Source organism: Anopheles merus, chromosome 2L (assembly GCF_017562075.2).
Source record: "Anopheles merus strain MAF chromosome 2L, AmerM5.1, whole genome shotgun sequence".
Taxonomy (NCBI): Eukaryota; Metazoa; Arthropoda; class Insecta; order Diptera; family Culicidae; genus Anopheles; species Anopheles merus.
The window spans coordinates 19824882-19848429 of record NC_054083.1 but is presented as its reverse complement, the minus strand read 5'-3'; the positions used below and the strand labels follow the sequence as shown (position 1 = coordinate 19848429).

The following is a 23548-nucleotide window of genomic DNA, read 5'->3' as shown; positions in this document are numbered from 1 at the left end:
AACAGCCCTTTTAGCTTCAAAACAACTGGTTGCCCATCGAAGGACACATATGTGATAAAATCACGCGACCTTAGCTGAGTGATGGTAAAACTGTAGCGCAATTGTTCGCTGTTCGCCCACCGGAACGTCCATGGCTTTCTTTCGCTGCCAAGTTTGGGCAACGGCTCTACGAATCTCGCATGCTTTTTGGTACACGTCGATCGCAAATGGTACAATTATGTTGAAGTGGTTATAGTTGCTTTACGTCTCTGTACCACTATCTCTCCGACTCTTGGTCTCTCAAACGCATTGCAGACATTTTCTATTGGATAGAGGATCATCAATCACTTCACACAGCTTCGAGAGGCGGTTGTGAATGCTTGTGAGAAAATGGTTTCGGCAGGTTCCGTCGGTGGTATGCGAGTTGACAGTGAACTGCATGGCCGTCGTCCGCTGAAAGCATTTTTTCCCTCTACATACTTCAATTGGTATAAAAAACAGACAAAATCTGACGTCTAACTTCACCCATATAAGTCCGGCAAGTCAGCGCGCACCCGCACTTCTGTCTCCGGGAGTTGATCGACTTACAGCAAGGCTTGTTCTGTTGTGGAATTTCTTTCACGTTTTCTTCCATTTGCCATTGCCCGGTGCCTGCTCCTGATATTCTACTCCGGCTGGTTGGCTGGATCTGGATTCCATCTTTAACGATCGTACCCGTAACACGCATGAATCCCAAGAGAAACCAAGCGTAAACGAATCACGGGATCACGAAACGCGGTGTGTGAAATGGGTGAACATAGAGGCAAGAAGGGCAAAACCCGCGCAAACCGGTGAACTTGTGAAGAGCTTTACAGAGGAGAAGCAGAAATGAAGGAAACGATCAAAAACTGCGGGAAGCCAACCCGACAACGATGACGACGACTGTTGTAGAGGAAGTTTGCGTCTGGGAACTCTCCGGGTTTCTTTTCGGTACGTACGTCTCCCTTCGGTGCGTGTATCCTACAAACACACTCTTACAACACACACAGAGACATACAGAGAGATGTAATGGTTAGATCTTCAGGCCCTGGAGGTGTGTCTTTGAAGTGCTGTGGATTTGGAGTTGGGAAGCAAGAATATAACCTCCACCATGTCCACCACACCAAAGCGATGTAAGAAACGTGGCCACAAAGATCCACGTCTGGATGCGCGTGGTATAGGTGGCTTTAAAAAGAATCCCAAACCAAGAATGAACGAAGAACGCGATAGCGCTCTGTACGCTATTAAACTGAACGAGGGAGCGTTATTCAATAGAAAACAGTCGGAATCTCCCACAGGCTTCGCGCATTCAAGGAAAACCCCCGCTCCCCCGGGGAAAGGTCAACAACGAAAGGAGAAGGGGACGATAAGAAGCTGCTGGGAAGTGGTGGTTTCGTCTGATCTTGAGAAGGTCGTCGTTCCTGTCGACGATTGTCTGGATCTAGGAAGGGCACGGAAGAAGAAGATGCATCCGCGGACTTAAACGATGCCATAAGACAGGTTGATGTGGAATTTCGTTACTATTACTACACACAATGCTCTCTGTGTCCGTGTGTGTGTGTGTGGGTATGTGTGTCTGTGCGTGTGAAATATTCAGTCCTTTGTTCTCCGCAGGGCGAATAGGGAAAAGCAGAGTGGAAAAAAGGATACAACTGTGAATATATCGTGCCACCAAGCGGGACTGGGAACGACGGATTGCGCGCGCTGTTTTTGATCTTCTTCGGCTTTACCTGCTCCATTAATGGGAGTTAGAGGTCAGAGCAAAGCCGAAAGAAACCTTTCAACGCCTTACGGGATCAGCAGGAAGATGATTCCGATGGGAAAATAGAGGATACAACAACAGGAAAAAAGTAACAGCTAGCGATGAGCCTCCACGATCGATAGGTTTCAATTCCTCGTTTTCTTCACATCCCGGGCTATGACCATCCTCATCCTCTTGCAGCATACCGCAGAAGAATGCAATAAAAGGCGGGAGAAGAAGGACAGGCTCGTCGGCCATCGGGTTTCTAATACGCATCCCGAAGTGTTTACACGGTGGTGCACTATTATGAAGGAGCCGATGAAAGCTAGGCAAGATAGCCCATACTTGTCGCGAGGCGTGTGTCGTTTATCTTGCGTGTTGCGTGCCCACGATAGGCGATAATGTGCTGTGGGAAAACGCGCCCCCTCCGATTACGATCTCGCGCTCGAGGCGACATATTTGAAATGTTTGAATTTTTAATTAAAATAAATAACACTAAACCCGTTTGCTTTATGTGATGACATCTTTCCCATACACATAGGTAGCAATCATTGGTGCCGAGAGTTTCGGCTTTCATCTTCGAATGGCTAGCTCATCGCCACCAACTTAGGGAGTCTCGGTATAAGCTAATCTCCGCCTGTTCAGTTACCGATCGAAGAGATTAGTTTCTGTCGAAATTCTTCTTCACCCGGTAGGCCGAAAACTAATCGCCTTACATCCCTGGCGAACGAACAGAAGCTTGTTGACGGGGGTACGACTGAAAGGGTCACACATAACGAAAGCTTTCTAAAAAAAAAAAACAAAAACAAAAACAAAATCCACCAAAATTCGCCCTCTCACCATATCTCCTCTACCCGCCGTTTGGGAGTGCCCCTGGAGGCGTGGGATTGTTTGGGAACGGCGTGGGAAATGCGATCTGTCCCGATCGAGCTCTTATTCTCTTCCTACTGTTGCTGCTGCTGCTGTTCTTCACATCTAAGAATCCGACAGACACCGTTTTTTGAATGTTTCAAATCCTTTCCGAAAAGAACAAAGTTTCAAACGATTCACACGCCACTGCTCGAACACATATAGATTAGCCAACCACACACACACTGCAACATTTGGATGAAGAAGCATAGAGCGCCTTCGTTCCGCGATTGATTGCCCTTGGGAATTTGATGCTGTTCGCTACTGGGGCTGCGCGCGCGCGCGAACAAACACACGAGCTACAAAATGTGCAACAAGATGAATGTGTAGTGCAGAAGAGTGGGGTTAGGAAGCAAAAAAAGAAAAAAAACGCGACACCGTGTGGTACTTCCTTCTTTTATGAAACCGAAAGTCACGAAGTCGAAAATCAAACGTCCCAAAAGGGAAACGCGTCGACGCGGCGTGGCAAGAACCTCGTGGCAGTACCCGCCGCCGACGTGATTTTATGGTGGGAGATTTTTTCCCTCTCGTTGCAAAATAACGTGTTCTTAATGAGCTCTTCACCATACAGACACACACACATACCCGTAGAGAGATACATGATTTGGCGTCTCCACGAAGATCCCACGCGGTCCAGCCTCGAGATCAAGAGCATCGGTACGAAATTCGTTGCTTTAACGAACGGGTCCCGGTGTGCACAACCATAGCCATATGACGACCAAGACCTTCACCAAAGACGGAATCTTTCTGCAGGCGCAAAGAGTGAAGCAAAGCCAAAGGAAGAAAACTTTGAAATCTTCCACACCGTACCATCGGTGGAAGTCCCCGCCAAGTCACACAGGTCGTGGGAGTTTTTAAGTTATAGCAGATTGATCTTCGTTCAGCGATGGATCGGCGGGCCTCACACTTCAACGGACTGGGCAGTAGGATTAAGAGAGAAATAGAGAACGAGGTGCAAGGGCATACAACACAATAAAACAGCGAGCCAGGGTGAGAATCCGATCATTTCGACGAAAGGGCTTAAGAATATCTTCCCACGCACCTCCAACAACGCTGAAGATGGTACACTATCCGGGGGGACAACCAACAGCATCAAGACGCCTTCCCACATGCAGAAGAATATTTTACCAGCCACTCGAGAAAAAAAAGGATACACCACCGAAAAAGAACGCCGATTTGCCTAAATTCCTCGGATATCGCGCGCCACATCACGACCAAGCTCTTATTTGCGAATTTTCGGTGCAGCTTTTCTCAGTTTAGTTTTGAAAGCTTTCGATTGCTGCCAAACGATCAGAGCACGATGATGGGTAAGGAACGGATAATTGCACACCCCGAACAACGTTGATTATGCCGGTGGAGAGCGATTTTGGATGGAAGAGACTCGGTGTGGAGCTTTGAGAGTTAGCTGCATTTATTTTTCCAAGTTTCAAATGTTTCGTCGAACAATATGGAATGAAACATTTAACCCACAATTTAATATATTTTTTATGAATATGAAACCAAACCAAAACAAAACTAATGAGTGGGTGTGACATTAATAATTATGTTCATAATAATTCATCGACATGCATAAGACAAATTTTCTGAGTAACAACTCAAAATATCCTCGAAAATATTTTTTCTCATTAGGAATTAGGGAGTCTTGGGAGTTGGAATATATTTGGACACTTAAATATAAACAAATAGCGGTGTTGCTGTATAAGGAAAATAAATGTAAGTGAGCGCCATTGTTGCAGGGTTCAGCTGAGATCTGAACTTACAACCATTGACATACAACAGCAAGAGCTTTACCATGACACCATGGAACCGGGCGAATATTAGGAGATTGTTAAACGATTTGGTTACAATTGCATGATAATTTAGAATTTAGAACGTTATCGTTAGCAATAATAGTTTCATTTTCAAGTAGAACAAAGTTTAACTTTGACTCCATTCCAAGTATAAGAATTGACTTTATGTTTCTTATTGTAAATAATGACAAAGTGTTTGTGTATGTTTTTAAATTTGAAACAATTATTGTGTCAATTGTTGTATAATAAATTCTAGTTATTTGTTGCGCAAACTATACCATAAAAACTGTTCCGTTCGTTTTTGCAAATGATACCAGCGAGCGCGCTGATCGATAGATCGATTATGATAACGTCACAATGCGGAGCGGTGTGTCTGTGTGATAGTTGCTAGTAACGTTGTGGCAAAACATACTCATCAGCAACCACAACGCACACCAACCCCTTTTACCATCGTTCTCTCCTCAGTTACCCACACACCACTCGCTCGGGTATCACATTAAATACCAAACCCACAAGGGCAGGACACACTAATGCATTCGCTCGCTACCGATAAAAACAAATCGCCACAACAGCTTCTGGTGAGGATGCAAAGCACAGCAGCAGGAGAAAGACGGGCAACGCCTAAAGGGCAAACATAACTCCCCCCGGCCGTGCTCCACTTGGCCACCCCAAACACTCACCCTGCTTCCCACCCAAACACACACAATAAAACTAACTAGCCAGCATTGTAAGCCACTAATTGGTGCACACAGAAAGAAAAAGGGTGCCTCCTTGGGGCCCACCACATGTATCGCGGCGTTCTCTCGACTCGACGTGGCGTGTCACATGTTGCACATGTTGTTCGTTCGCCCACGGTGACGGTGGTGACCGTTTTTGTTTTGCGTTGATTCTGTCACATTTTCTTGCATTGCATAGCAAACAAAACAATCATTGAAAGGAAGGAAGCAAAAACCCTCTAGTAGTATCATCGTTTTACAACATATTTGAGAAATTAATAGACCCTGCGGTTGATGCGAATCTTCATTACCGGTTTGTTTGTTTAGGTCGGGGTATAATAACTCTAGACCTGCAAACGTTTGCCTAAGCGTAGCGTTTTTGCAAAACAAATTGCACTAATTTGTTACACAAATTACATTTCGCCATTACGAAATTATTATTGCTGTAGGCCAATGCTATCTAACATTTTCTATTGTGGTTTTATGTATCTTACGGCTTAAGAGTTAATGACAATAATTTCAAACCATGGAAATGTAAAGGGTCAAAAACAAAACTCACAATGTTTGATGAAAATAAATATATAAATTACAACTATTTTAAACACTCACTACTATTGAATGTAAAATGTACTACTTTTAAAACAAATATACCTACTTGATGTTACACTGCGGGACACCATCAATCTGGAAATGGATGAAAAACAAAGAAGAAAAAAAACAAGCATAAATGGTACAGTTATTTCAGCGGGCTGCAACAACATGAATGGGCCACATGGCCCAGTTATGGGAGCACACGAAGCCAGCCCACCACATAATGAAAGGAATCAAAACAGCCCATCGTCTGTGTGTGTGTGTTTGTGTGCCGGCTATTGACAAAGTTTTCATTTTCAGATAAAATAGAAACATTGAAAGCAATGCAACTACTGCAGCGCAGCCAAGAAGAGAAATGCTTGTCTACGAAAGAAAGAAAACGGGAAATAGCAATAAGAAAAGGCCGAAGTGGAAAATCGTTCGTTCACAGCTTTATGCGGGTTGGGGAGTGAGAAAAACAAGGCAAAACGGCCCTCCGTTGCCAAGGACCATACCACAGCGTTGTAGTAGAGCTATCTGATTGTCCAAGAAAGAGTTCTGGAATGCTGGGAGGCCATTTTTTTTTACCATCCATTTTCTAGCCACTGGCGGTCGTCAAAGACACATGACACACACAAGGACGCATTTACTTGGCACACATCTGGACAATTTATAAAGCGCTGTACAGCGAAGGCCGGCACAGGAACGACGAAACCAGCCACACCCGTTCCTTCTTCACCAACCTAGAGAAAGAATGAAAGTTGGTGAAGCGCAGCAAAAATTTTACATCATGATGACGGCTAGAGCGCAAACCGCTCGAACGGGGAGAAAGAAAATGGCAAAGCTCAGCAAGAAGCGTACAAGAAAAAGAAACCCAGAAGTGCCTTGAAACCGGCCAAAGCGGAGGTGCTGTCTCCCACTGCTCCACTCAGGCCATCATCCAACTTCCAAAAACGCACCGAAAAGACACAAACTCAGCAGGATGTGTTGTAAAAGAGCTGGCCAATGGAAATGAAAATCTATCCTCCATATCTTTTTCTCACTCGTTTTTCTTACAATTGATCGGGCGAGGTGCAAGGGACGGGACCGAAGCAGCAACGTACTAAATCAGCAAACCCGAAGCCATTCGGAGGATTGAAACAGTTTGCTGCTGAAAGGCATTTGTACAGCACTTGCCGGCAGGAGGCGTGCTTGTGTGCGGGTGTGTGTCTTTGAGCTTTTTCCTTGTCGGAATCGGTAAGGATGAAAGCATTTTGTTGTGTTGTGCAATGGGTAAAGAAGATCACGGCTCTGGTCGGCGGCGTAGAACGAAAGTGGAATTGTTAATGGCAGTGGGAAGGAAACTGTAATGTGTTGAAAAGACCGCGAGTCCGAGCAACATATCAAGATACACAATAAAATATTGCCGTTTTGAAAAAGGAAGTGCTGTCCACTATCGGGAAAGGAATAAACTCACACTTCGTCCTTAAAATTGTCAAAGATTCCTTCTGATATCAAGATTTTTGAAAAAAAAAAACGTTGCACTTTTACGAAGTTTGATGACTTCCTTCTTATATGTTTATAAATCATAATCATAAAAATATTAAGAAATATAAAACATAGGAACAATGTTCCTATGTCCTATGTTCCTATGTTCCTAACGCGTTATGTTCTAGGGGTTTACTTCTTCAAAATAGCGAATAATTTCAATAAACTTTAACCAACTCCATTTTTTCTAAAAATCCTACAGCCATTTCTTGTTCACAACACAATTGATTCCTTTCCAATTCGAAGAAGAAATCAGCTCTCAACAAAACACGTACCGTTGGACTACAATTGATGCGTCAAGGATTCCTATGCAGTCCCTACACTACCATGCAACCAGGCAGGCGCTATTTTTTGCGATAAAAGGGACAAAAATAAATGGCCTGTAGAGATTTCTTGATGAAAGACGACCAAGGAAAAAGAATAAAGGATGCTGAGCACAGCGGGGCCACGAAGGTTTCATCAGCATCGAACGAGAACTGCATCTTGCGCGTTGCCTAAAGGTACAGATGAGGAGAGATCGGGTCGATCGGATCGGTTTTTATGCACACTAACACACATGAAGGCAGGAAACCTCCACCTTCGTGTGTTCGCCATGTACACCAACATCCCCGGGAGCACTACGCTTGAAGCACAAAATAGAGAATCCGGATATCAGCAGGAGAGAGCCCTGGTACCTTGAGGTGTATATTCCCGTTTTTTCCAACGTGGAAAAAAATTAAACAAAAAAGTGTTGAATACATTCCACACAGGTATTTAAGAAAACCGAATAGCTTGTTGATGAGAATAACTATCTCCGTTTTTTTTTGCTGGTGAATGCTTGCTTACTTTATCCGATAATTATTGCTCACGTACAATTAAAGGCAAATTACGTACACACAGACACATATACAACTTTCACCGGTTGTTTTTTTGCTTCCCGCCAGGATTCCACAATGATGAAGGATGCGGTAGCAAGAAGGAGTCCAATTTATCGAGAGAAAAAATGAACGTTTCGTTGGAGCGTAAAAATAAACACAGACAAAATACTTTCCCCGATGTACGTTTTTGTAAAAAAAAAAAAGAAGAAGGTAGAATGTAACCTCATTTCTGATCATTTTCCCATCAGTTTAATGCTTCAAGCTGACACGAAAAAGGGCAGACACACACACACACACATATATACACAATTGCAAACGTTTTCACTATCAGCCCTTGAAGCTCAAAATGCGGCACACACAGACAGGGCACATGCACGTAAATCCAGTGCGAGTTGGCGGTTGATGTATTCTTATAAAAAAAACCCCGAAAAAAAGAAGAAAAAAAAAAACGACCAAAATGTTTATTGATTGTATTGCGCAAACGAAACAAAAAGTAAAGAGTAGAAGATAGAAGAGAGCAGGAAAAGGGAGGCTTGATACCAAATCTGTTTATCTGTTCAAGTTACGAAAAAATAAAACAAAACGAAAACATTGCCACCGAGTTTAAAGAAAAAACTCAAAAAGAAGAACAAAAGCACACAACACGCAAGAAGTGCATTTCACCTTCAACCACCACACACACATCGATATATACACGCACACGCAAAAAGGGAAAAAAAGGCGCATAAAAAATTGCACATAAATTGCAAAATAAAGGCGCATATAATGCGTGGAAAAGAAATTGCCCGTATAATGTGTACACGTCGTAGTCGTCGCGTCGTGATGGGTCATAAAATAAGTGAAAACAATGACGAGAGCAGCAGCGCATGGTGATGGTGGTTGGTGGGTATACAGAAGGAGGAAGAGAAGGTGCTGTGGATCGTGCAAGTGCAATTGCAAATTTGAGCCGTGCAAATAACCCGGCACACATACGCAGCAGAAAAACACGCGTTGTAAATTCCATCAAATAATTGCATCAAAGTGCTTCATTGCTCCAAATAAATGTTGTATGCTAAATTAGCTTTATGAAGGAATTAATCTCTTTTTTATAATAACAATATCCTCAATATTGCTTTTGTTCACTGTTTTATAAACGTCATTCCCAGACTTTTATCCAGATTCGAAAAACAAAACCACTGCCTTGAAGTGCATTTTCGCACCACAAACAATACACAATCGATCAGCAATCGATTTGTAATTCAAAATATCCAAATCCGCTCCCACAAAATCCAGTTATCTGCGGGAGGTAAGGGCGCAATGCCCCGAAGGAAGATCACAGATAGACTTCAGACGGATGAGGATATCTCGTCATTGTGAGTGTGTGTGCTCGGTTTGTCGTCCTTCTTTTTTTTCCGGACTCGTTTCATCCATCAATTCTTTTCATCTTCCCATCGAGTTTGCTAAAAACATGAAGAAAAATAAATGTAATTTTGATGCTGCTCCTTCGTCGTTTCTTTTTACTATTTGTCGAGAAAACTATCCGCATTCATTGGTCTGTAGGATATTCCCGTGGACTGGAAGCAGCTCCAACACCGTGCTGTGCGCCATCAGCTTCTTCCCGCTCTCACCAAACACGTTTTACGTCCCACTGCCCACAAAAAAAAGGAAAAAAAAACACAAAATACCCAAACGACACAACACAAAGAGACAACTCATATAGCTGGCTGCTTGCTTGTACGTTTTTCTTTTCCCTATACGATCCTTTTTGATCCTCCTTATGGGATGTCACGGTAAATGTTGAACGTATACGATGTATGTGGCATTTTACAGGCAGAGAGCCTCAATCGAACAGGACAGGATGTCGATGGTTGATCGTGTCGGTCGAACCAACAAAACCAATCGAGTCGTGAGAGGATAAAAACCGACGTTTAAAAAAACAGCGACTCGAAGGAGCAGGGGAACAGCGTAAAACAACAAACAGACACCTCAACAAGAACACTACAACTTTCCCATTTAAGAATAAGAAGGAGAGATTCCCTTTCCTGGGACAGACCGATAGCTAGTAGTAACGGATGCGCACACGTCGCGGTAGGACCTTCTGTGGAAAGGGGGAATAAAAACACATTCAATAAACAAGTTTGTTTTCTTTTTCTTTTTCCTATTGGTATGGGTCTGGAGCTGTTGCTACTGTCTCCTGGAGGTGGGTAGAATGAGGCAAAGAATAACGTCACACGTTGCCGAAGACGGGACGACTTTCTCACAGCCGAACCGCCTATGCATAGACAAATAGACAGCCCAGGAAACACACACACACACGGCCATGTTAATTCTTCTTTCCCGTTGAAGTACGTAAATGCATGGGAGCTACTTTGCATTTCCGGTTTGCCTTTCCGGTTTGGTGACGGCAACCGGGGGCATGTAATGACCTTTAACCGAATACGAAAGGATTGAACATTTGGGAAGCAAACAGCTGTTTATACTGTTACTGTGGTATTGTTATAATGGTATATTCATAAAACATTGTGTCGTTTTTAGCAAATGAAGAGAATCCGTTCACTATCAGACGATTTAATTCAAAATATTTATCAATCAAACTACCTATGACGATAAATGTTACGTATGAAATACATTACACATGCAATTGTATCTAATTGATTATTTATCGATAAAAAGGCTCTCAATAGGGACTAGAATCAATTGTTTGAGAAAATATTACCATAAGATCGTCAAAAATCTAGCTTGCTTTTTGTTCGTAATGTAATGCTTGAGTGACTAGCTGCCAAAAAAAAGGTTACATGCTGCTTTTTTGTTCATCAATGCTGCCATATTCCACACAATTAAGCTTCAAATATCAATTGAATATTGAAATAAGGGCTTTAGGTTTCATTGATGTGGCATTTTTGTGGAAACACAGTCTACAGTTTCCCCCCTCATGATCACCAATTGCAGTAAAAAATGCAATTTACATCAAACCCTCCTAAAGGAAAAAAATTATCTTCAACCGCTGTATTCCATGTGACCTTCTCTGACCAGCGATAAGTCTTTTCCCTCTTGTTTGTGCCACTTTAGCCACTTAGCAGCCGATGACTGTGCGGTTTACACGATTGGCAGCGGTCTAAATGAGATTTGAACCCACACGACGGAACTCTACTCCACAATATTTTGCCATCAAATCCAATTATTACCTTAAAACATGTGGTGATAAAGCATAACTATGATACGTGGTACATAAGTCCAGCAGTATCAGGGGGCACGACCACTTACGGGTGCCTTACAACCCAGAAACAAAGAGTTCTTCACAGTTTTGTGTTCTGCAGGTATATTCTTTCAAATCCTTGTGTGAAAATTCCCAACCGTAATAATGGCTAAAATGTAAGAGAAAAGCTACAATTTGAACATCTCTGTTACAATCAGATTGAAAGAAAACTCAATTCCTTACCCGTTCACTCGGCGGCGTACAGCTGAATTCAGACACTTCCTTTCTCTCGTTCTCTCACTCTTTATCTCTCTTTCCCGCGCACGAGCACGCTCGACCTTGGGGGACAAACTCTAGGTGCGACGCGCAGCCTTCCTTGTTTCCCGCGTTCCTGGGACGTAGTGAGGATGAGGCAAGAGGCAGCTGGGTGGGGGTTCCCAGATGAGATGGCAGAAGCCAACGAACGGCGGACCGATACCGTTGGATTATACTTTTCCACCTGGAACAGTTCCGTTGGTAGTGTCGCTATGCGCGTTGCGTTGTGCCGCAGCAGCCCCGCGTTGCAACAGCTGCCTCTGCGCGCCTATGATCTAGCCATCCTGCAGCGGTGGTCCGTTCCTGATTTGGTCACTTTCCTCCCGTAGGCGTTCTCACACACGCAGGCACTTTTGCAGCATACGAATCTTGCACGATTTTCACGCAAATTCAAGGTGCACTATTATCTGTATTGTGCATTTAGTATTTCGCTTGTACGTGCGCGTATCGAGCACTTCTTTTTCCACACAAACACAAACACAGACACACACACAGGGGCACACAGGACACAGGGGACCGACAGACACGCCACAACACACCTTAATCCACAAGTAACAAAACAAAAAAGAAATACTGACCACACTGTGCGCTACACACCACGCCGGATACACACACTAACACACAACAGATACGATTTATAAATTACACACACACTTACAACACGAGGTGAAAATAACATATGACACTAAACAAAAAAACGCACACTGCTGAATGAAGGATTGGTGGAAAGAAAGGGAAACAAGGTTAAAAATGTACAATTGTATGAAACAAAATAAATTGATAAAGTTTGCAAAAGTGTGGCACGGCCAGTGCCTTAAAAAAAAGGCGAACATTCCAGCGCACCAACACACACACACACACACAATGGAACACAAGGGAAGGAGGGAGTTAAGTGTTGACCACGCTTTATCTTATGGTCGTTCGAGAGCGGATGGGCAGCATGTGGTGGCGAGTTGCACCCATTCGCCCGTACACACAACCACACTCGAAGCACGAGGTTGCGAGGTCTCCGCTTCATGGCCACCTACTACAACTCTGCATAACTTTCCACGGAAAACTGCTGGCTGTTGCGAGCAAAGGCAAGGGGAGCGTAGTGAACGGCCACCATAAAAAAGGGTGAGCCAAAGAGTGGGAAAGAGACAGAGAGTGCGCAAGTATACTGCGAGCTGCACACAACCACACATAAGTAGCACGCCTCCCGTCTTCTTCCTTTTCTTTTTGGTCTCTCGAGGCGGCGCTGCATCGAAAACACAACACACCACCACCTCATTGAGGGGAAAAAACAAAAGAAGCATGGGAAAAAACGGGAGCCTGCTGCATAACGCCAGATGCGCAAGCTGCTGTGGTGTTTGCGTACGCCAGCCAGCAGCTCGCAGCGTACGCCAAAACGCGCGGGGTGTGTTTGAGGGGTTTTCTCCCCTACGCTTTTCCTAGCCACGGCATGGCAACCTAGATGCAAGACGGAAGACGACCTCATCTTATCATGCTGGCTACTGTGTGAGCCCACACCCTCTCACCCACCAAAACCAACCCAACTGTCTGTAATAGCGCAACGCATCTTCTCTCACAAACACACGCACCACAGCACACCACAGGGCAGTGCGCTTGGCCCGTCCAACGTCTTGCCGCGCCTGTCTTTCGTTGTCCTACTCTCCGTGGTGACGTTTGAAGGGGGTATGCTTTTTTGAGGTGTGGAAAAATGCACCGTTCTGTCTCCCAGGCGCACGGAACAAAAAAATCCTTCTCGCGCAAGCCTTCACACGTTCATGTAGGTGTGTGGAATGGAAAGTAAGGAATTTGAAGAATGAATGCAAGACACGGCGCGATACGCTATGACACAATACTTCTTCTACACACACACATAGACACTCGCACAACATTGCCCACTGTGATCCACTGTGTGGCGTGAGGCGAAGAAAAAACGAGAACACAGCTATCACGATGCAGCACACACACACACAAACGGGGGGGAGAAAGGCAGATTCTATTCTTTTCTTCAATCCTTTAGTAAGACACTACACAGAAAAAAAACTTGCTTGCCACAATGCACAATTTTCCAGCGACGTCCTTCCGGTGGCACAATTTCGCAAGGCAGGCCACGAAAACCGTCCCTTTCGTAACACACATACACACGGGAGGGACTGGAAAAATGTGCTTTGCTTCGGGAGTGTTGATGGCGGCGCGATGGCGTTCACGTATGCCCGATTGCGTCGTCAACACCAACCAAACACACACACACACCGTGCCCGGGGGATTTTCTTGCTTCACTGATTGTGAAAAAACGTTGCGCACACTTTTCGGAGCACACGAACTGTTTGGAAAAGCGGTGGCAAACGCCACAGAACGGGAGTCTTGCCTTTACCTTTTCCTGTGGAATCGATGAATTTAGCTACGAGCGCGATTCGACAGCATCAGAGCACTTGCGTTTCGGAGTGTTGTTTGGTAGTGATGGGCGCACCTTCTTCTCCCGCAGCCGAGAGCCGAGTGAAGCGCGCGAGGTCCATTCATGACGTTGCGTCGTCTGCCATGTTGGTGCGATGCGGTTTGACAGCACGCGACGGTGTGACGTTGCGGAGCTATAATTTCATGAACATTTTTTGACGAATTGAAAAGGTTTCTTTTCGGCTGATGAAATTCAGCCAATACTATGATGCATTCCGCAAAACAATCAATTTATTATGAATTTTTCAAACAAGCATGCGTTTTCGACGCCCTCACCTTGTCAAAGGAGACATTCTCGACTCAGTGATGTGTCAAACTGATGGAATACGTTTCGGAACGTGGAATCCGCTCCGACCAAGATTAATATTTACGTAAAATATCGGAATAATTTGAGGCAATCATTCATTTGAAATAGGAGTATTTCTTAATATACGCTTCCAATGGATTCATATGTGAAAAAAATGAGCTGAGAAGTGGAACAGGGGCACAAATGGGGAAAAAGAAAACATAAAATACGAAAACCAGAGCAGCACCCACTGTGTGGCTGTCACATGTGTCACTGACACATTCAAACCAGCCCTGACGCTTAAATTGTCTACCCGCCCGTTTGGTGCTGTGTCGCTTCGTCCTGCATTTCGGCAAACACGAACAGGTAAGCATCTATTATTTCGTAATTATTGGTGTATTTTACCGCATTGCCGCCAACATCCCTCCTTTTAAAATGATGACGTTTAGTAAAAGGTTTGATTCAAAGTTGAGCCCGTGCATTACGATGCGTTGGTTGCTCCTTGGACGAATGACGAAAAGTTTGCACTGAACGAAAGAGGAGGATGCTCGACTAGATTGGAATTATAAAAAAAGGTTTCGAATTGATTGAATACAATTTGATTTTCTCTTTCATTGCAGATGCGTTTGGAACTTCCTAATGTTAATGCGTCGCCTGGTTAGGGAAATAGATTTTCCCACGAATGCTGGAGTTTGGAACTAAGGATGTCGTGAAGCGTATCCGTCTGTTCCATTACTTACCTGTGCTGCTTTCGAAACGAACCATTCGGAAAAGAGTTCGGATGAATGAAACACTGCCTTTGCTTTGCTGCAAACCATTCCCTTATACATCAGTAATCGTCCGGCTTGGAACGGGTTTTTATTACATCGTTTTTTTCTGTTCTGTTTTTGATTAACAAGATACGAGACGGTGGCACATGGCAGGCTCCGTACAGCTAGGTATTGTATTGATGATAGTTTTATTCGTTCGGGCACTCGAGCCCAGCGCTGATTCACACTGCTCTCTCTCTAATGTTCTTTCCCGCTGTGAAGTGTGAATCTATTTAAAATACATTTTACACACATACTTCCCCAACATACATACACACGGACACGCAAACACACACTCTTTCGGTATATTTGTGGGGCCAGTTTCGGGAACCGTTCCTACCATCAACAAGCCAATTAAAATTTGTTCCATTCACAGACTTAGAGCCTACCTTTAACTACCTCAATCCTTGGCCGGGAAGGAAACATTTTCCTGTCGGACGTGCATGCCATGTTTTTGGCGGCTTGGCAGCCATTTTTGGAGTGCGTCGAGCTACTTGCGACGTTAACGGTTAACATAAACCACATATTGGCCGGTTTTCCTTCACCTCTGTATTATACGGTTCCCGCTCTAGTAGCTTTCGGTTATTTATAGGTAAACGTGTTATAATCATCATCATCACAGCTATTCATGTGTATTCGAGAAAGGCAATTTAAAACTGCAGAAAACACGGACACGGACACGGTACACCGAACACCACAGTTACAAAACACCCACCGTATCGTTAACTCCCTCCGACCTAACCGACCGGCGGCAATCGATGGTGGACGATTTTTTTAATTGTTGGAAAACAGAAGAAACTTCGCAGAGGGACACCATCGTTCAAGGAGCAAGTTGCATTTTTCATTTCTGGAACATCGATAAGGACACAGACAAGAAATATTGTCTTCGAAAAGAGAGCAAGGAAACGAAGGGCTGTTGGAAAAATAAAATTATTAAAAGGGTGTCTGTTCGAATCCGCGGTTCACAACGTATGACTTTGACTGTTTGCATACATGTTAGTCATCGGCGGAACGGAACGGCTACGAAGGAACGGTTTAAGGGCAACCAAAGGGAGGCAGTAATGTTTGTCCACCATCGTGCCGCTTTAGACCGTGTGTATACGCGTGTGAGTGGGTGTGCGCGCACGCCTTGCATTATTGAACTGCACAGTTGCAGTTTCCCATCTACGCAGTACGCTACGTCGTCTCAACATAAGTTCATTTCTATTGTTCCCTTGGAGTCGTATTGGTTTTCCATTCTGCCGTACGGCGTACTGGTTCTATTTGTCCAGTTTTCACTCTCTTTGCAGGGCCACTATATTGTATTAGAATCGTTTGCTTCCCCTCCTCCCATGGGCATGTCTAGTAGAAGAGGATCAGTCGTGCTTTTGTGTTATTCTTGTGCTCTGTTTCTTCGCTCCGTTCCGATAGTGTTTGATATTTAAGTTTCAGTTGTGGTGGGGTTTGCCCTGCATCACAATCAATTTACGTCAATACGTCAATATCTGTTAGGTTTTCATTTGAACAATCACATCGGTTATGTATTAGCTTTAGCTCTACAAACAAGGATACATCGGACTCGGCCGCGCTCTATATACTTCCATCTATATCTGTATAATTTATATGGGTGTATACATTATATGGTTGTATAGTGTATATAGTATGTATATGTACAAAAAACCAACGGCTTTATATTGCAACAGTTCTGTGTGGCTGTGTGTATATATACCCTTTAAAATAGTTAGCTATGCTCAGCTGGCCTTTTTAATTATTTCGCGATCATTGTGCCTATCATTGTCACGTCTAGCTACTCACGTGCTCCTAAGTATATTTTGCGGTTTAGTTGGTCTACTAGTCGATTGCTATGTTCCAGCTTTTCAGTGCGTGCAAGTCTTTGGTTTTTCTTGGGTTTATCGTGTACATTTACTTTTCCAGAAATTATTGTTATCTGTTTTACTCTTTCTAGTTTCACCCCGGTATGCAGTACCACACGAACACCTCAGCGTTGATATTAGAAGGGGTAGAATTTATTGTATACATGGGTCTTTCCATATGTTTAACTCACTTATTCGCACGGAGCATATAGTTCAACCTGTACGCCTTTAAACGTTTCAATTAGAATTACATCAAATTGTTAGGGCATGTTTTAAGCGATTTGCTCACAGTTAGTAGGGGGTGAGTTACACACTTCACACCGCCCTATACACTTCAATTGGTTACGTCCAGTCACATTTAAACATCAAATCTACGGTGGCGGGCATTTATTAGTAGTAGTAGTAGTAGTAGCAGTAGTAATAGTAGAAGTAACAGTAGTAGTAGTAGTATGAGTAGTAGCTGTATTGATACACTGCGTCCAGTTTCTTTGTGGCCGCTTAATGCAACAAAAAGCAGAATGGCGATGGCTGTGCTATTAATAGTTTTCCATGTCCTGTTTCGTTGTAGTGTTTTAAAAATGTTTACCACAAGTATTATTTGAAGTATGTCATAACGAATAAATATTGTAACATTTTGAAGTCAACGTTGGCGCTATGAACTTAATGAATAAAAAATAATAATTACCGAGCAAGTTGTTTTTTTTTGTGGCAAATTATGTATCCTGTCTTTTATAAGTGAGCAGAAAAATGAGAAAAGTAATTTACGCACGGAATTGCATAGGTACTTCATACATTTCTGATGAACCAGCAATTTGATACTTAGAAACTCGCAGGGGTGGCAAACTTTTCCAAGAAAAAGGATGAAACCTAAAGAAGAACTTACGGACCGTAAAATTTACTGAATGATGAAACAGTACTGAAACTAGACATTGTTTTTTTAACCTCTTGTGTTTGTAAAACAAACTTCTGCAACGTATTTCCATGAAGCTCTGAAGAGAGATCTGAAACTATGAATACCCTTGGAAGGTAATAAATTTGAAACAATTTCAATATTAGCAATTCCACGATTCTTTGCCGACCTCAGACAGCTCAACAGCTCTACCGATGGTCATACAACTCTAATATAAAACATATTAAAGAATGAGAGCATACTTTATGCAAAAAAGCACACAGGTAATTTATTCTGCATGTTATGCTTTCGCAATATGTTAGGATCAAATGTAACATTTTTTTCCATTAAAGAAAGCCACTAATACCTAGGAAGTATTTAAAAATGAGTGACTAATATTTCCAACTAATTCAGACACTCTGTAAGTTAAAATAAGATCATACACGTAAATGATCGTTTAGCGATCGAGTGAAAGTAATCATTCATTTTAAGTTTTTAAGTTATTTTAGTTTTATATTTACCCAAAAAAAGCGTTTAACTCTTATTTAATCTATCTTATATTTCTTCACAACAAATTTCAAATGTGTACACGCGTGAAATGTGTGGTGTCAGCGGAGAATGGCAAAATAAAATATGATTTATGTATGTTATGTTATGGTAAATGTTATGATGGTAATGAAATTATTTATTTTATACCATACATTGTTTGCCGGGTTCCAGTTTCTAATGTGAACGGCAGTACACAACAATCGCAAAACCCTTTTTTAAAAGCCCAGCTGTCACAAAGAATGACAGCTGTTGCAAAAACATCTTGCAAATTTTGAATAATGCTGTTCACATTGAAAACCTGAGCCGGAAAACAGTGTAAGACTCTCATGAGTAAGGTGACCAATCAAAGAAATTTCGGGGGACGCAGTGTAGGTAGTGGTAGTGTCGGGAAACATTTATCGCCGATCCCTCTGCTGCATACGTGCGGCGACGACATGAACAATCAAGTTTGCATTATGATAAGTGTGTCTATTTGGCTTCTATTTGCATTCCTTTATTGTGCCCTCGTATCGTACGACTGTTTCAGAGTCCCTCTTTTCAACACAATTCAACCCCTCTGGTTTGTTAGCATAAGCATTCATTGCGCTTGTCGTTTCATTTTTTAATGAGTACATATTCGTCCCCACACACAGCACAATGCGGACAGGTAGTGTAACACAAAAAAACATCGATTTGTTAGCCCCATTTATGTGTTGTTGGCAAGCGTTTTTACGTGGACATTACGGTAGAGAGGAACAAGTGAACCGTGTTAGTACGCGGTTAGAGTAAGGTGTGCTTTAGCGAAGCGTGTTGTAGGATAAGAATGAAAGTAGAAACGCATTGGGAAATAGTTATTAGGCTCCTGCTGTCTTCGTGATGAGTTATCCACGTCGATCTCTTTTGTGGCTGTTCGCCCCAAACCAATCGCTCCGGACTTAAATAATTATCGCCTAAAACGACACCAAAATCAATTTCGTTTTAAAATGTAATGAACCATCACGACCGTCTCAGGCTGCCCGAACAAAACTAAAGAAGGGGTGTGTAATCTCTTAATGAAGGGACACGGTTGGCGTAACACGCTCTAGAGTAAGGATAATAATAGCTTCATACGTGAGAAAGCACGTGAGAACCTACCAGCTGCTGGTGCAGAGGGTGTGTGTGTGTGTGTGTGGAAAATCCGGACCGCCTTACTAAAAGCTCCACCCAGCACAAATTACTGATCTGTTTTTAGTTCTCCATTTCTCCATTCGAGAGGGCTCTTTGAGAAACCAACCGCAGCCAATGTCCATACAAACAGCTGACGCCATTCGCACGCCCTCCGAGGCAACCGCCACGACTGTAATCCCTTAAAACTGAAGACCGATAAGAGCCGTTCCTTCTCTCGCCTTGGAACCGGTCGAAACAAATCGATCGGAATCCCCCGAACCACCCACAACCGGGCCGTTGACCTGACTGTCTCCCCCCCTCCACGCACTCTTGCATTTAAATTAATCGACCCGCGCAACTCGCACAGCCCCCGACCGAAGCAGCGGTACGGTTCGATTAATTTAGCTACGTTTCCGATCATAACTCGTGACAGTCCCTCTTGCCCCAGTGGCCGTGGCAGTTGCCGGAGCGCTGCGGGCTGGTGTACGAGTACATGTTGTAGCCGGGTATGATGTGGACGCGCACGTCCGCCGTCGGCCGGTTGCCACCGTCCGCCCGCTGGCGCCGCGAGACGGCCACCGTCGTCTTGCAGCAGCAGTAGTTGAACAGGCTGATGTAGGCGCTGCGGAAGTGCCGATTGGTGAGACAGTAGATGACGTTGTGAAAGCAGGACTTGGACAGCCCGATCCAGACGGTCGTGTAGAAGACGCGGTTCGAGACGAGGCGGGCCGTGCCGTACGCGAAGATGACGCAGAACGGCAGCCAAAAGACGACGAAGATGAGGAAGCTGTAGAAGTTGGTGCGGGCCAGCGACAGGTCCCAGGTGTAGGCGAGGCTCGGCTTAAAGTTGGGCAGCGCCATCGTGCGCTTCACGTCCACGATGATGCGGATGTGCGTGATGAAGGTTAGCAGCAGCGGCAGCAGCACGATCAGCCCGACCACGCCCGCCTCATGCGGGATGCTGGCCTGCCGGGCGCGCCAGTTGCAGTAGTCGAACCGGATGTCGTACACGAATTGCATGCCGGACGCGATGCAGGCCACCGCCCAGATCAGCAGCAGGATCGCCGTCGTGTTGGTTTTGTTGAACCAGCCGCGCTCGTTCTGGAACGTGCAAAGGCGCAGATAGTTCTCAACCGCCATCATCTGTGGAGTTTTGGGATGGTGGGTAAGTAGGAGGGGGTCGGAATGGAGGAAAATGAAGTCATTAGTTTCGTGTGTGTGTGATTGGTAATGCAGGGCACGTACAATGTGCAGTGCACAAGTAGATCGGGAGAGAATGAGAGAGAGAGAGTGGGTGAGATGTACACATCAGTTTTGGCATTTTCTTCAGTTTATTGCGCTATTGCCTGATTGCCAGGCAAAGAAGTGGCCGTTGGTGGTGATGGTGGCAGTGGTTGGTGTACCGTTTCAAGGACACGGAAGCAAAACGTACATCGATAGGCACACACACACGCACACACAAACGCACACACAGACAAGAAAATATAGAGCAAATCATGGTTTTGTGCCGGCCACTTCCGGCCATTTCTTCCGCTTCCGGAGCTTCCCATGTTTGTTCGCTCACCGGAACCGGGTGGGTGGGTTATGGTGGTACGCTGATGAATTATCCCTTACCTGTTTGAGCCACCGCTTTTTGGCAGCACATTGGCCTTTGGCGTTTCTGGATGGTAGATTTCATCGCCCTCGCGTTAGAGCGCTGATGGATCCATCTAATAGTTAGCTACTACAACAACTACTACTATTACTACTAATACTATTACTGCTGTGCTATGGGGTCCGGTTGTCCCGTTGACTGTGAGCTACTAACCTACTTTTCGGAGCGGGCGGTTACCTTGAGAGGGAAAGTTTCGCTACTGCATTGGAAGAATGGATTGTGTGGGACCGGCGGACGAAAGTAAGCACGTATGCGTTCGCACGGGGAATGCAATATGCTACAACATTTAGCCTAATTACGTGCTGTGTGTGTGACGGAGGGTCTACTGCTTCTTGATTGTATAGTTGATTAAACTCACGCTAAAAAAGTTTGTACAAAATATGATTCAAGAACAGGAAGCTTTATTACAGGTCCAACGAAAGATCAATTATAACATCAATTGAGTGTATGTAATATTTAACTACTGTATATTGCATGACGCTTTATTTTAATGCTTGAATAGTCTACTAAATGCTAAATTTTTTATAAGGGGCCATACATATCTTACGTAACACTTGTTGGAGTACACGGGGAATACCTTCAAACTTTATGATTTGTTACATACGGGATGGAATGGGTTTCCAAACAGTATGAAGTAACGTTACGACATTAAAATATTCCTCACAACCCAAATATTCTTATTATTAAGCCCGGGGGACACTGTCAGTACTCGCCAGTGTAATTTCGATTTCCACTAGCGCATCTGGTGGCGGCTGATTGAAGCATTTTGCTAAACAATTTGGAGCCGCTTCAGAAAATATGTTATTTTCCATGTTTTGTACATAATCCGCACGAGAAAAGTTTTGTAAAAGGTAGATGTCCTTCACGCATTGCACCCATTTTCATGATAAAAACGATGGAAAAACTAGAATAAAACGCTATACGACATTGGGACTGGGCTTCAAAGATTCGAGTCCTATCCAGGATTGGGATTCAAAGATTCGAATCCCTCCGGAGATTATTTTTTCCCTTCACTAGTACGGACAGAGTCCCCCGGCCTTTACAATTGTTTGAAATTTGAAAACAATAAATAGTCCACTGTATTTATATTACAGATTTATAACATTTATTCAAGTTGTCCAATTTTTTAAATATTTGATTTCTTTTATTTGAATATTTATTAATATTTTAATTTATATTTAATATTTAAATATTTATTAATTAAATATTATTTTTAGATTTAAATATTTTATTTGATTTTTTACGGACAGTGTCCCCCGGCCTTTACAATTGTTGCGATGATGAAAGTTGATTTGAAAACATTAATTAGTCCTTTTTAAGCCGGTCTCGTAGTACAGTCGTCAACTCGTACGACTTAACAACATGCCCGTCATGGGTTCAAGCCCCAAATGGACCGTGCCGCCATACGTAGGACTGACTATCCTGCTATGGGGGGAAATCAATTAGTCACTGAAAGCCAAACCCACAAGTAGTGTGGTACAGGCAGGCCTTGACCGGCAACGGTTGTTGAGCCAAAAGAAGAAGAAGAAGAATTAGTCCTTTTTATTTTATTTAATTATTTAATTTATAGATTTGTAACGTTCCAAATTTTAAAATATTTGATTTTTTATTTATCAAAAATTAATTTAAAATCAGTGGAAGGACAGAAAAAGCGAACTGTAACGTAATTAATAGAGGAGTAGTGGGATAAGTGGCTAAACTATCATTTTTTGCATCACATAATTTATGGACAGTGCCTATTCATGGTTGTGAGTGAATTTTGAGATGAGTTTTTATCGAACCCTCACCGAGAAAGACTTTTTAATGTGATTTAAATTAAATATCAGTCTGTTCTTTAATTATATTGACTTGGTTCGATACAACACTTGCAAAATACAGCTACTAGTATTGAAGGAAATGGTTCCTAACTAATTAACTAACTAAATGATACAAGATTATCTACTCTTTAATTAGTAAAAGATTCTACTTATTTAACCTACTTTTAAACCTACTTTTTGTTTATCACTTCATAGTATCGGTGTAGCGATTGAAAGACAATTAAACCATTCAATATTGAGCTTTGGCACTTAAAAGATTATCACACGCAACGATTTTCTATGCAATTCATGACCTATCTTAAAGCTTTAAAATCGATAGGAAAAATAAACGCACATAAAAGCCATACTACTAACTACAAACCTGGGGATTAATTGTAACACCGCCTTGTATCGCCTCCACGACACAAATAAGCATAGCACACAACATGCAAACATAGTAAAGTACAGCAATGCACAGCAAAAGCACACAGACACACGGCAAAGCGGAAGGGTTTGATTGAAATCGTAATACAAGATGCAATGAATAC

The 23548-nt window shown here is 43.3% G+C and overlaps 2 protein-coding genes across 7 annotated transcripts in view; both read right to left on the bottom strand.

The window, feature by feature from the left end:
- LOC121594390 (F-box/WD repeat-containing protein 7) overlaps positions 1–14096 on the bottom strand; it is a 32007-nt gene extending 17911 nt beyond the window's left edge. Inside the window, exons 1-3 of one of the 5 annotated variants that reach the window (XM_041917587.1) lie at positions 13960–14096; positions 11526–12304; positions 5809–5837 (exon numbers count right to left, since the gene is read on the bottom strand). The gene's annotated coding sequence lies outside the window, so the exon portion shown is untranslated. The remainder of the gene's footprint in view (positions 1–5808; positions 5838–11525; positions 12305–13959) is intronic. The other 4 variants (XM_041917588.1, XM_041917589.1, XM_041917590.1 and 1 more) reach the window with 4 other exon arrangements.
- Positions 14097–15154: 1058 nt separating this feature from the next.
- Positions 15155–23548, bottom strand: part of LOC121591838 (melatonin receptor type 1B-like) — a 51489-nt gene continuing 43095 nt past the window's right edge. For both annotated transcript variants that reach the window (XM_041912864.1, XM_041912865.1), the window contains exon 4: positions 15155–20693. In XM_041912864.1, coding sequence (XP_041768798.1) covers positions 19968–20693 — 726 coding nt within the window. In that variant the 3' untranslated portion in view covers positions 15155–19967. The remainder of the gene's footprint in view (positions 20694–23548) is intronic.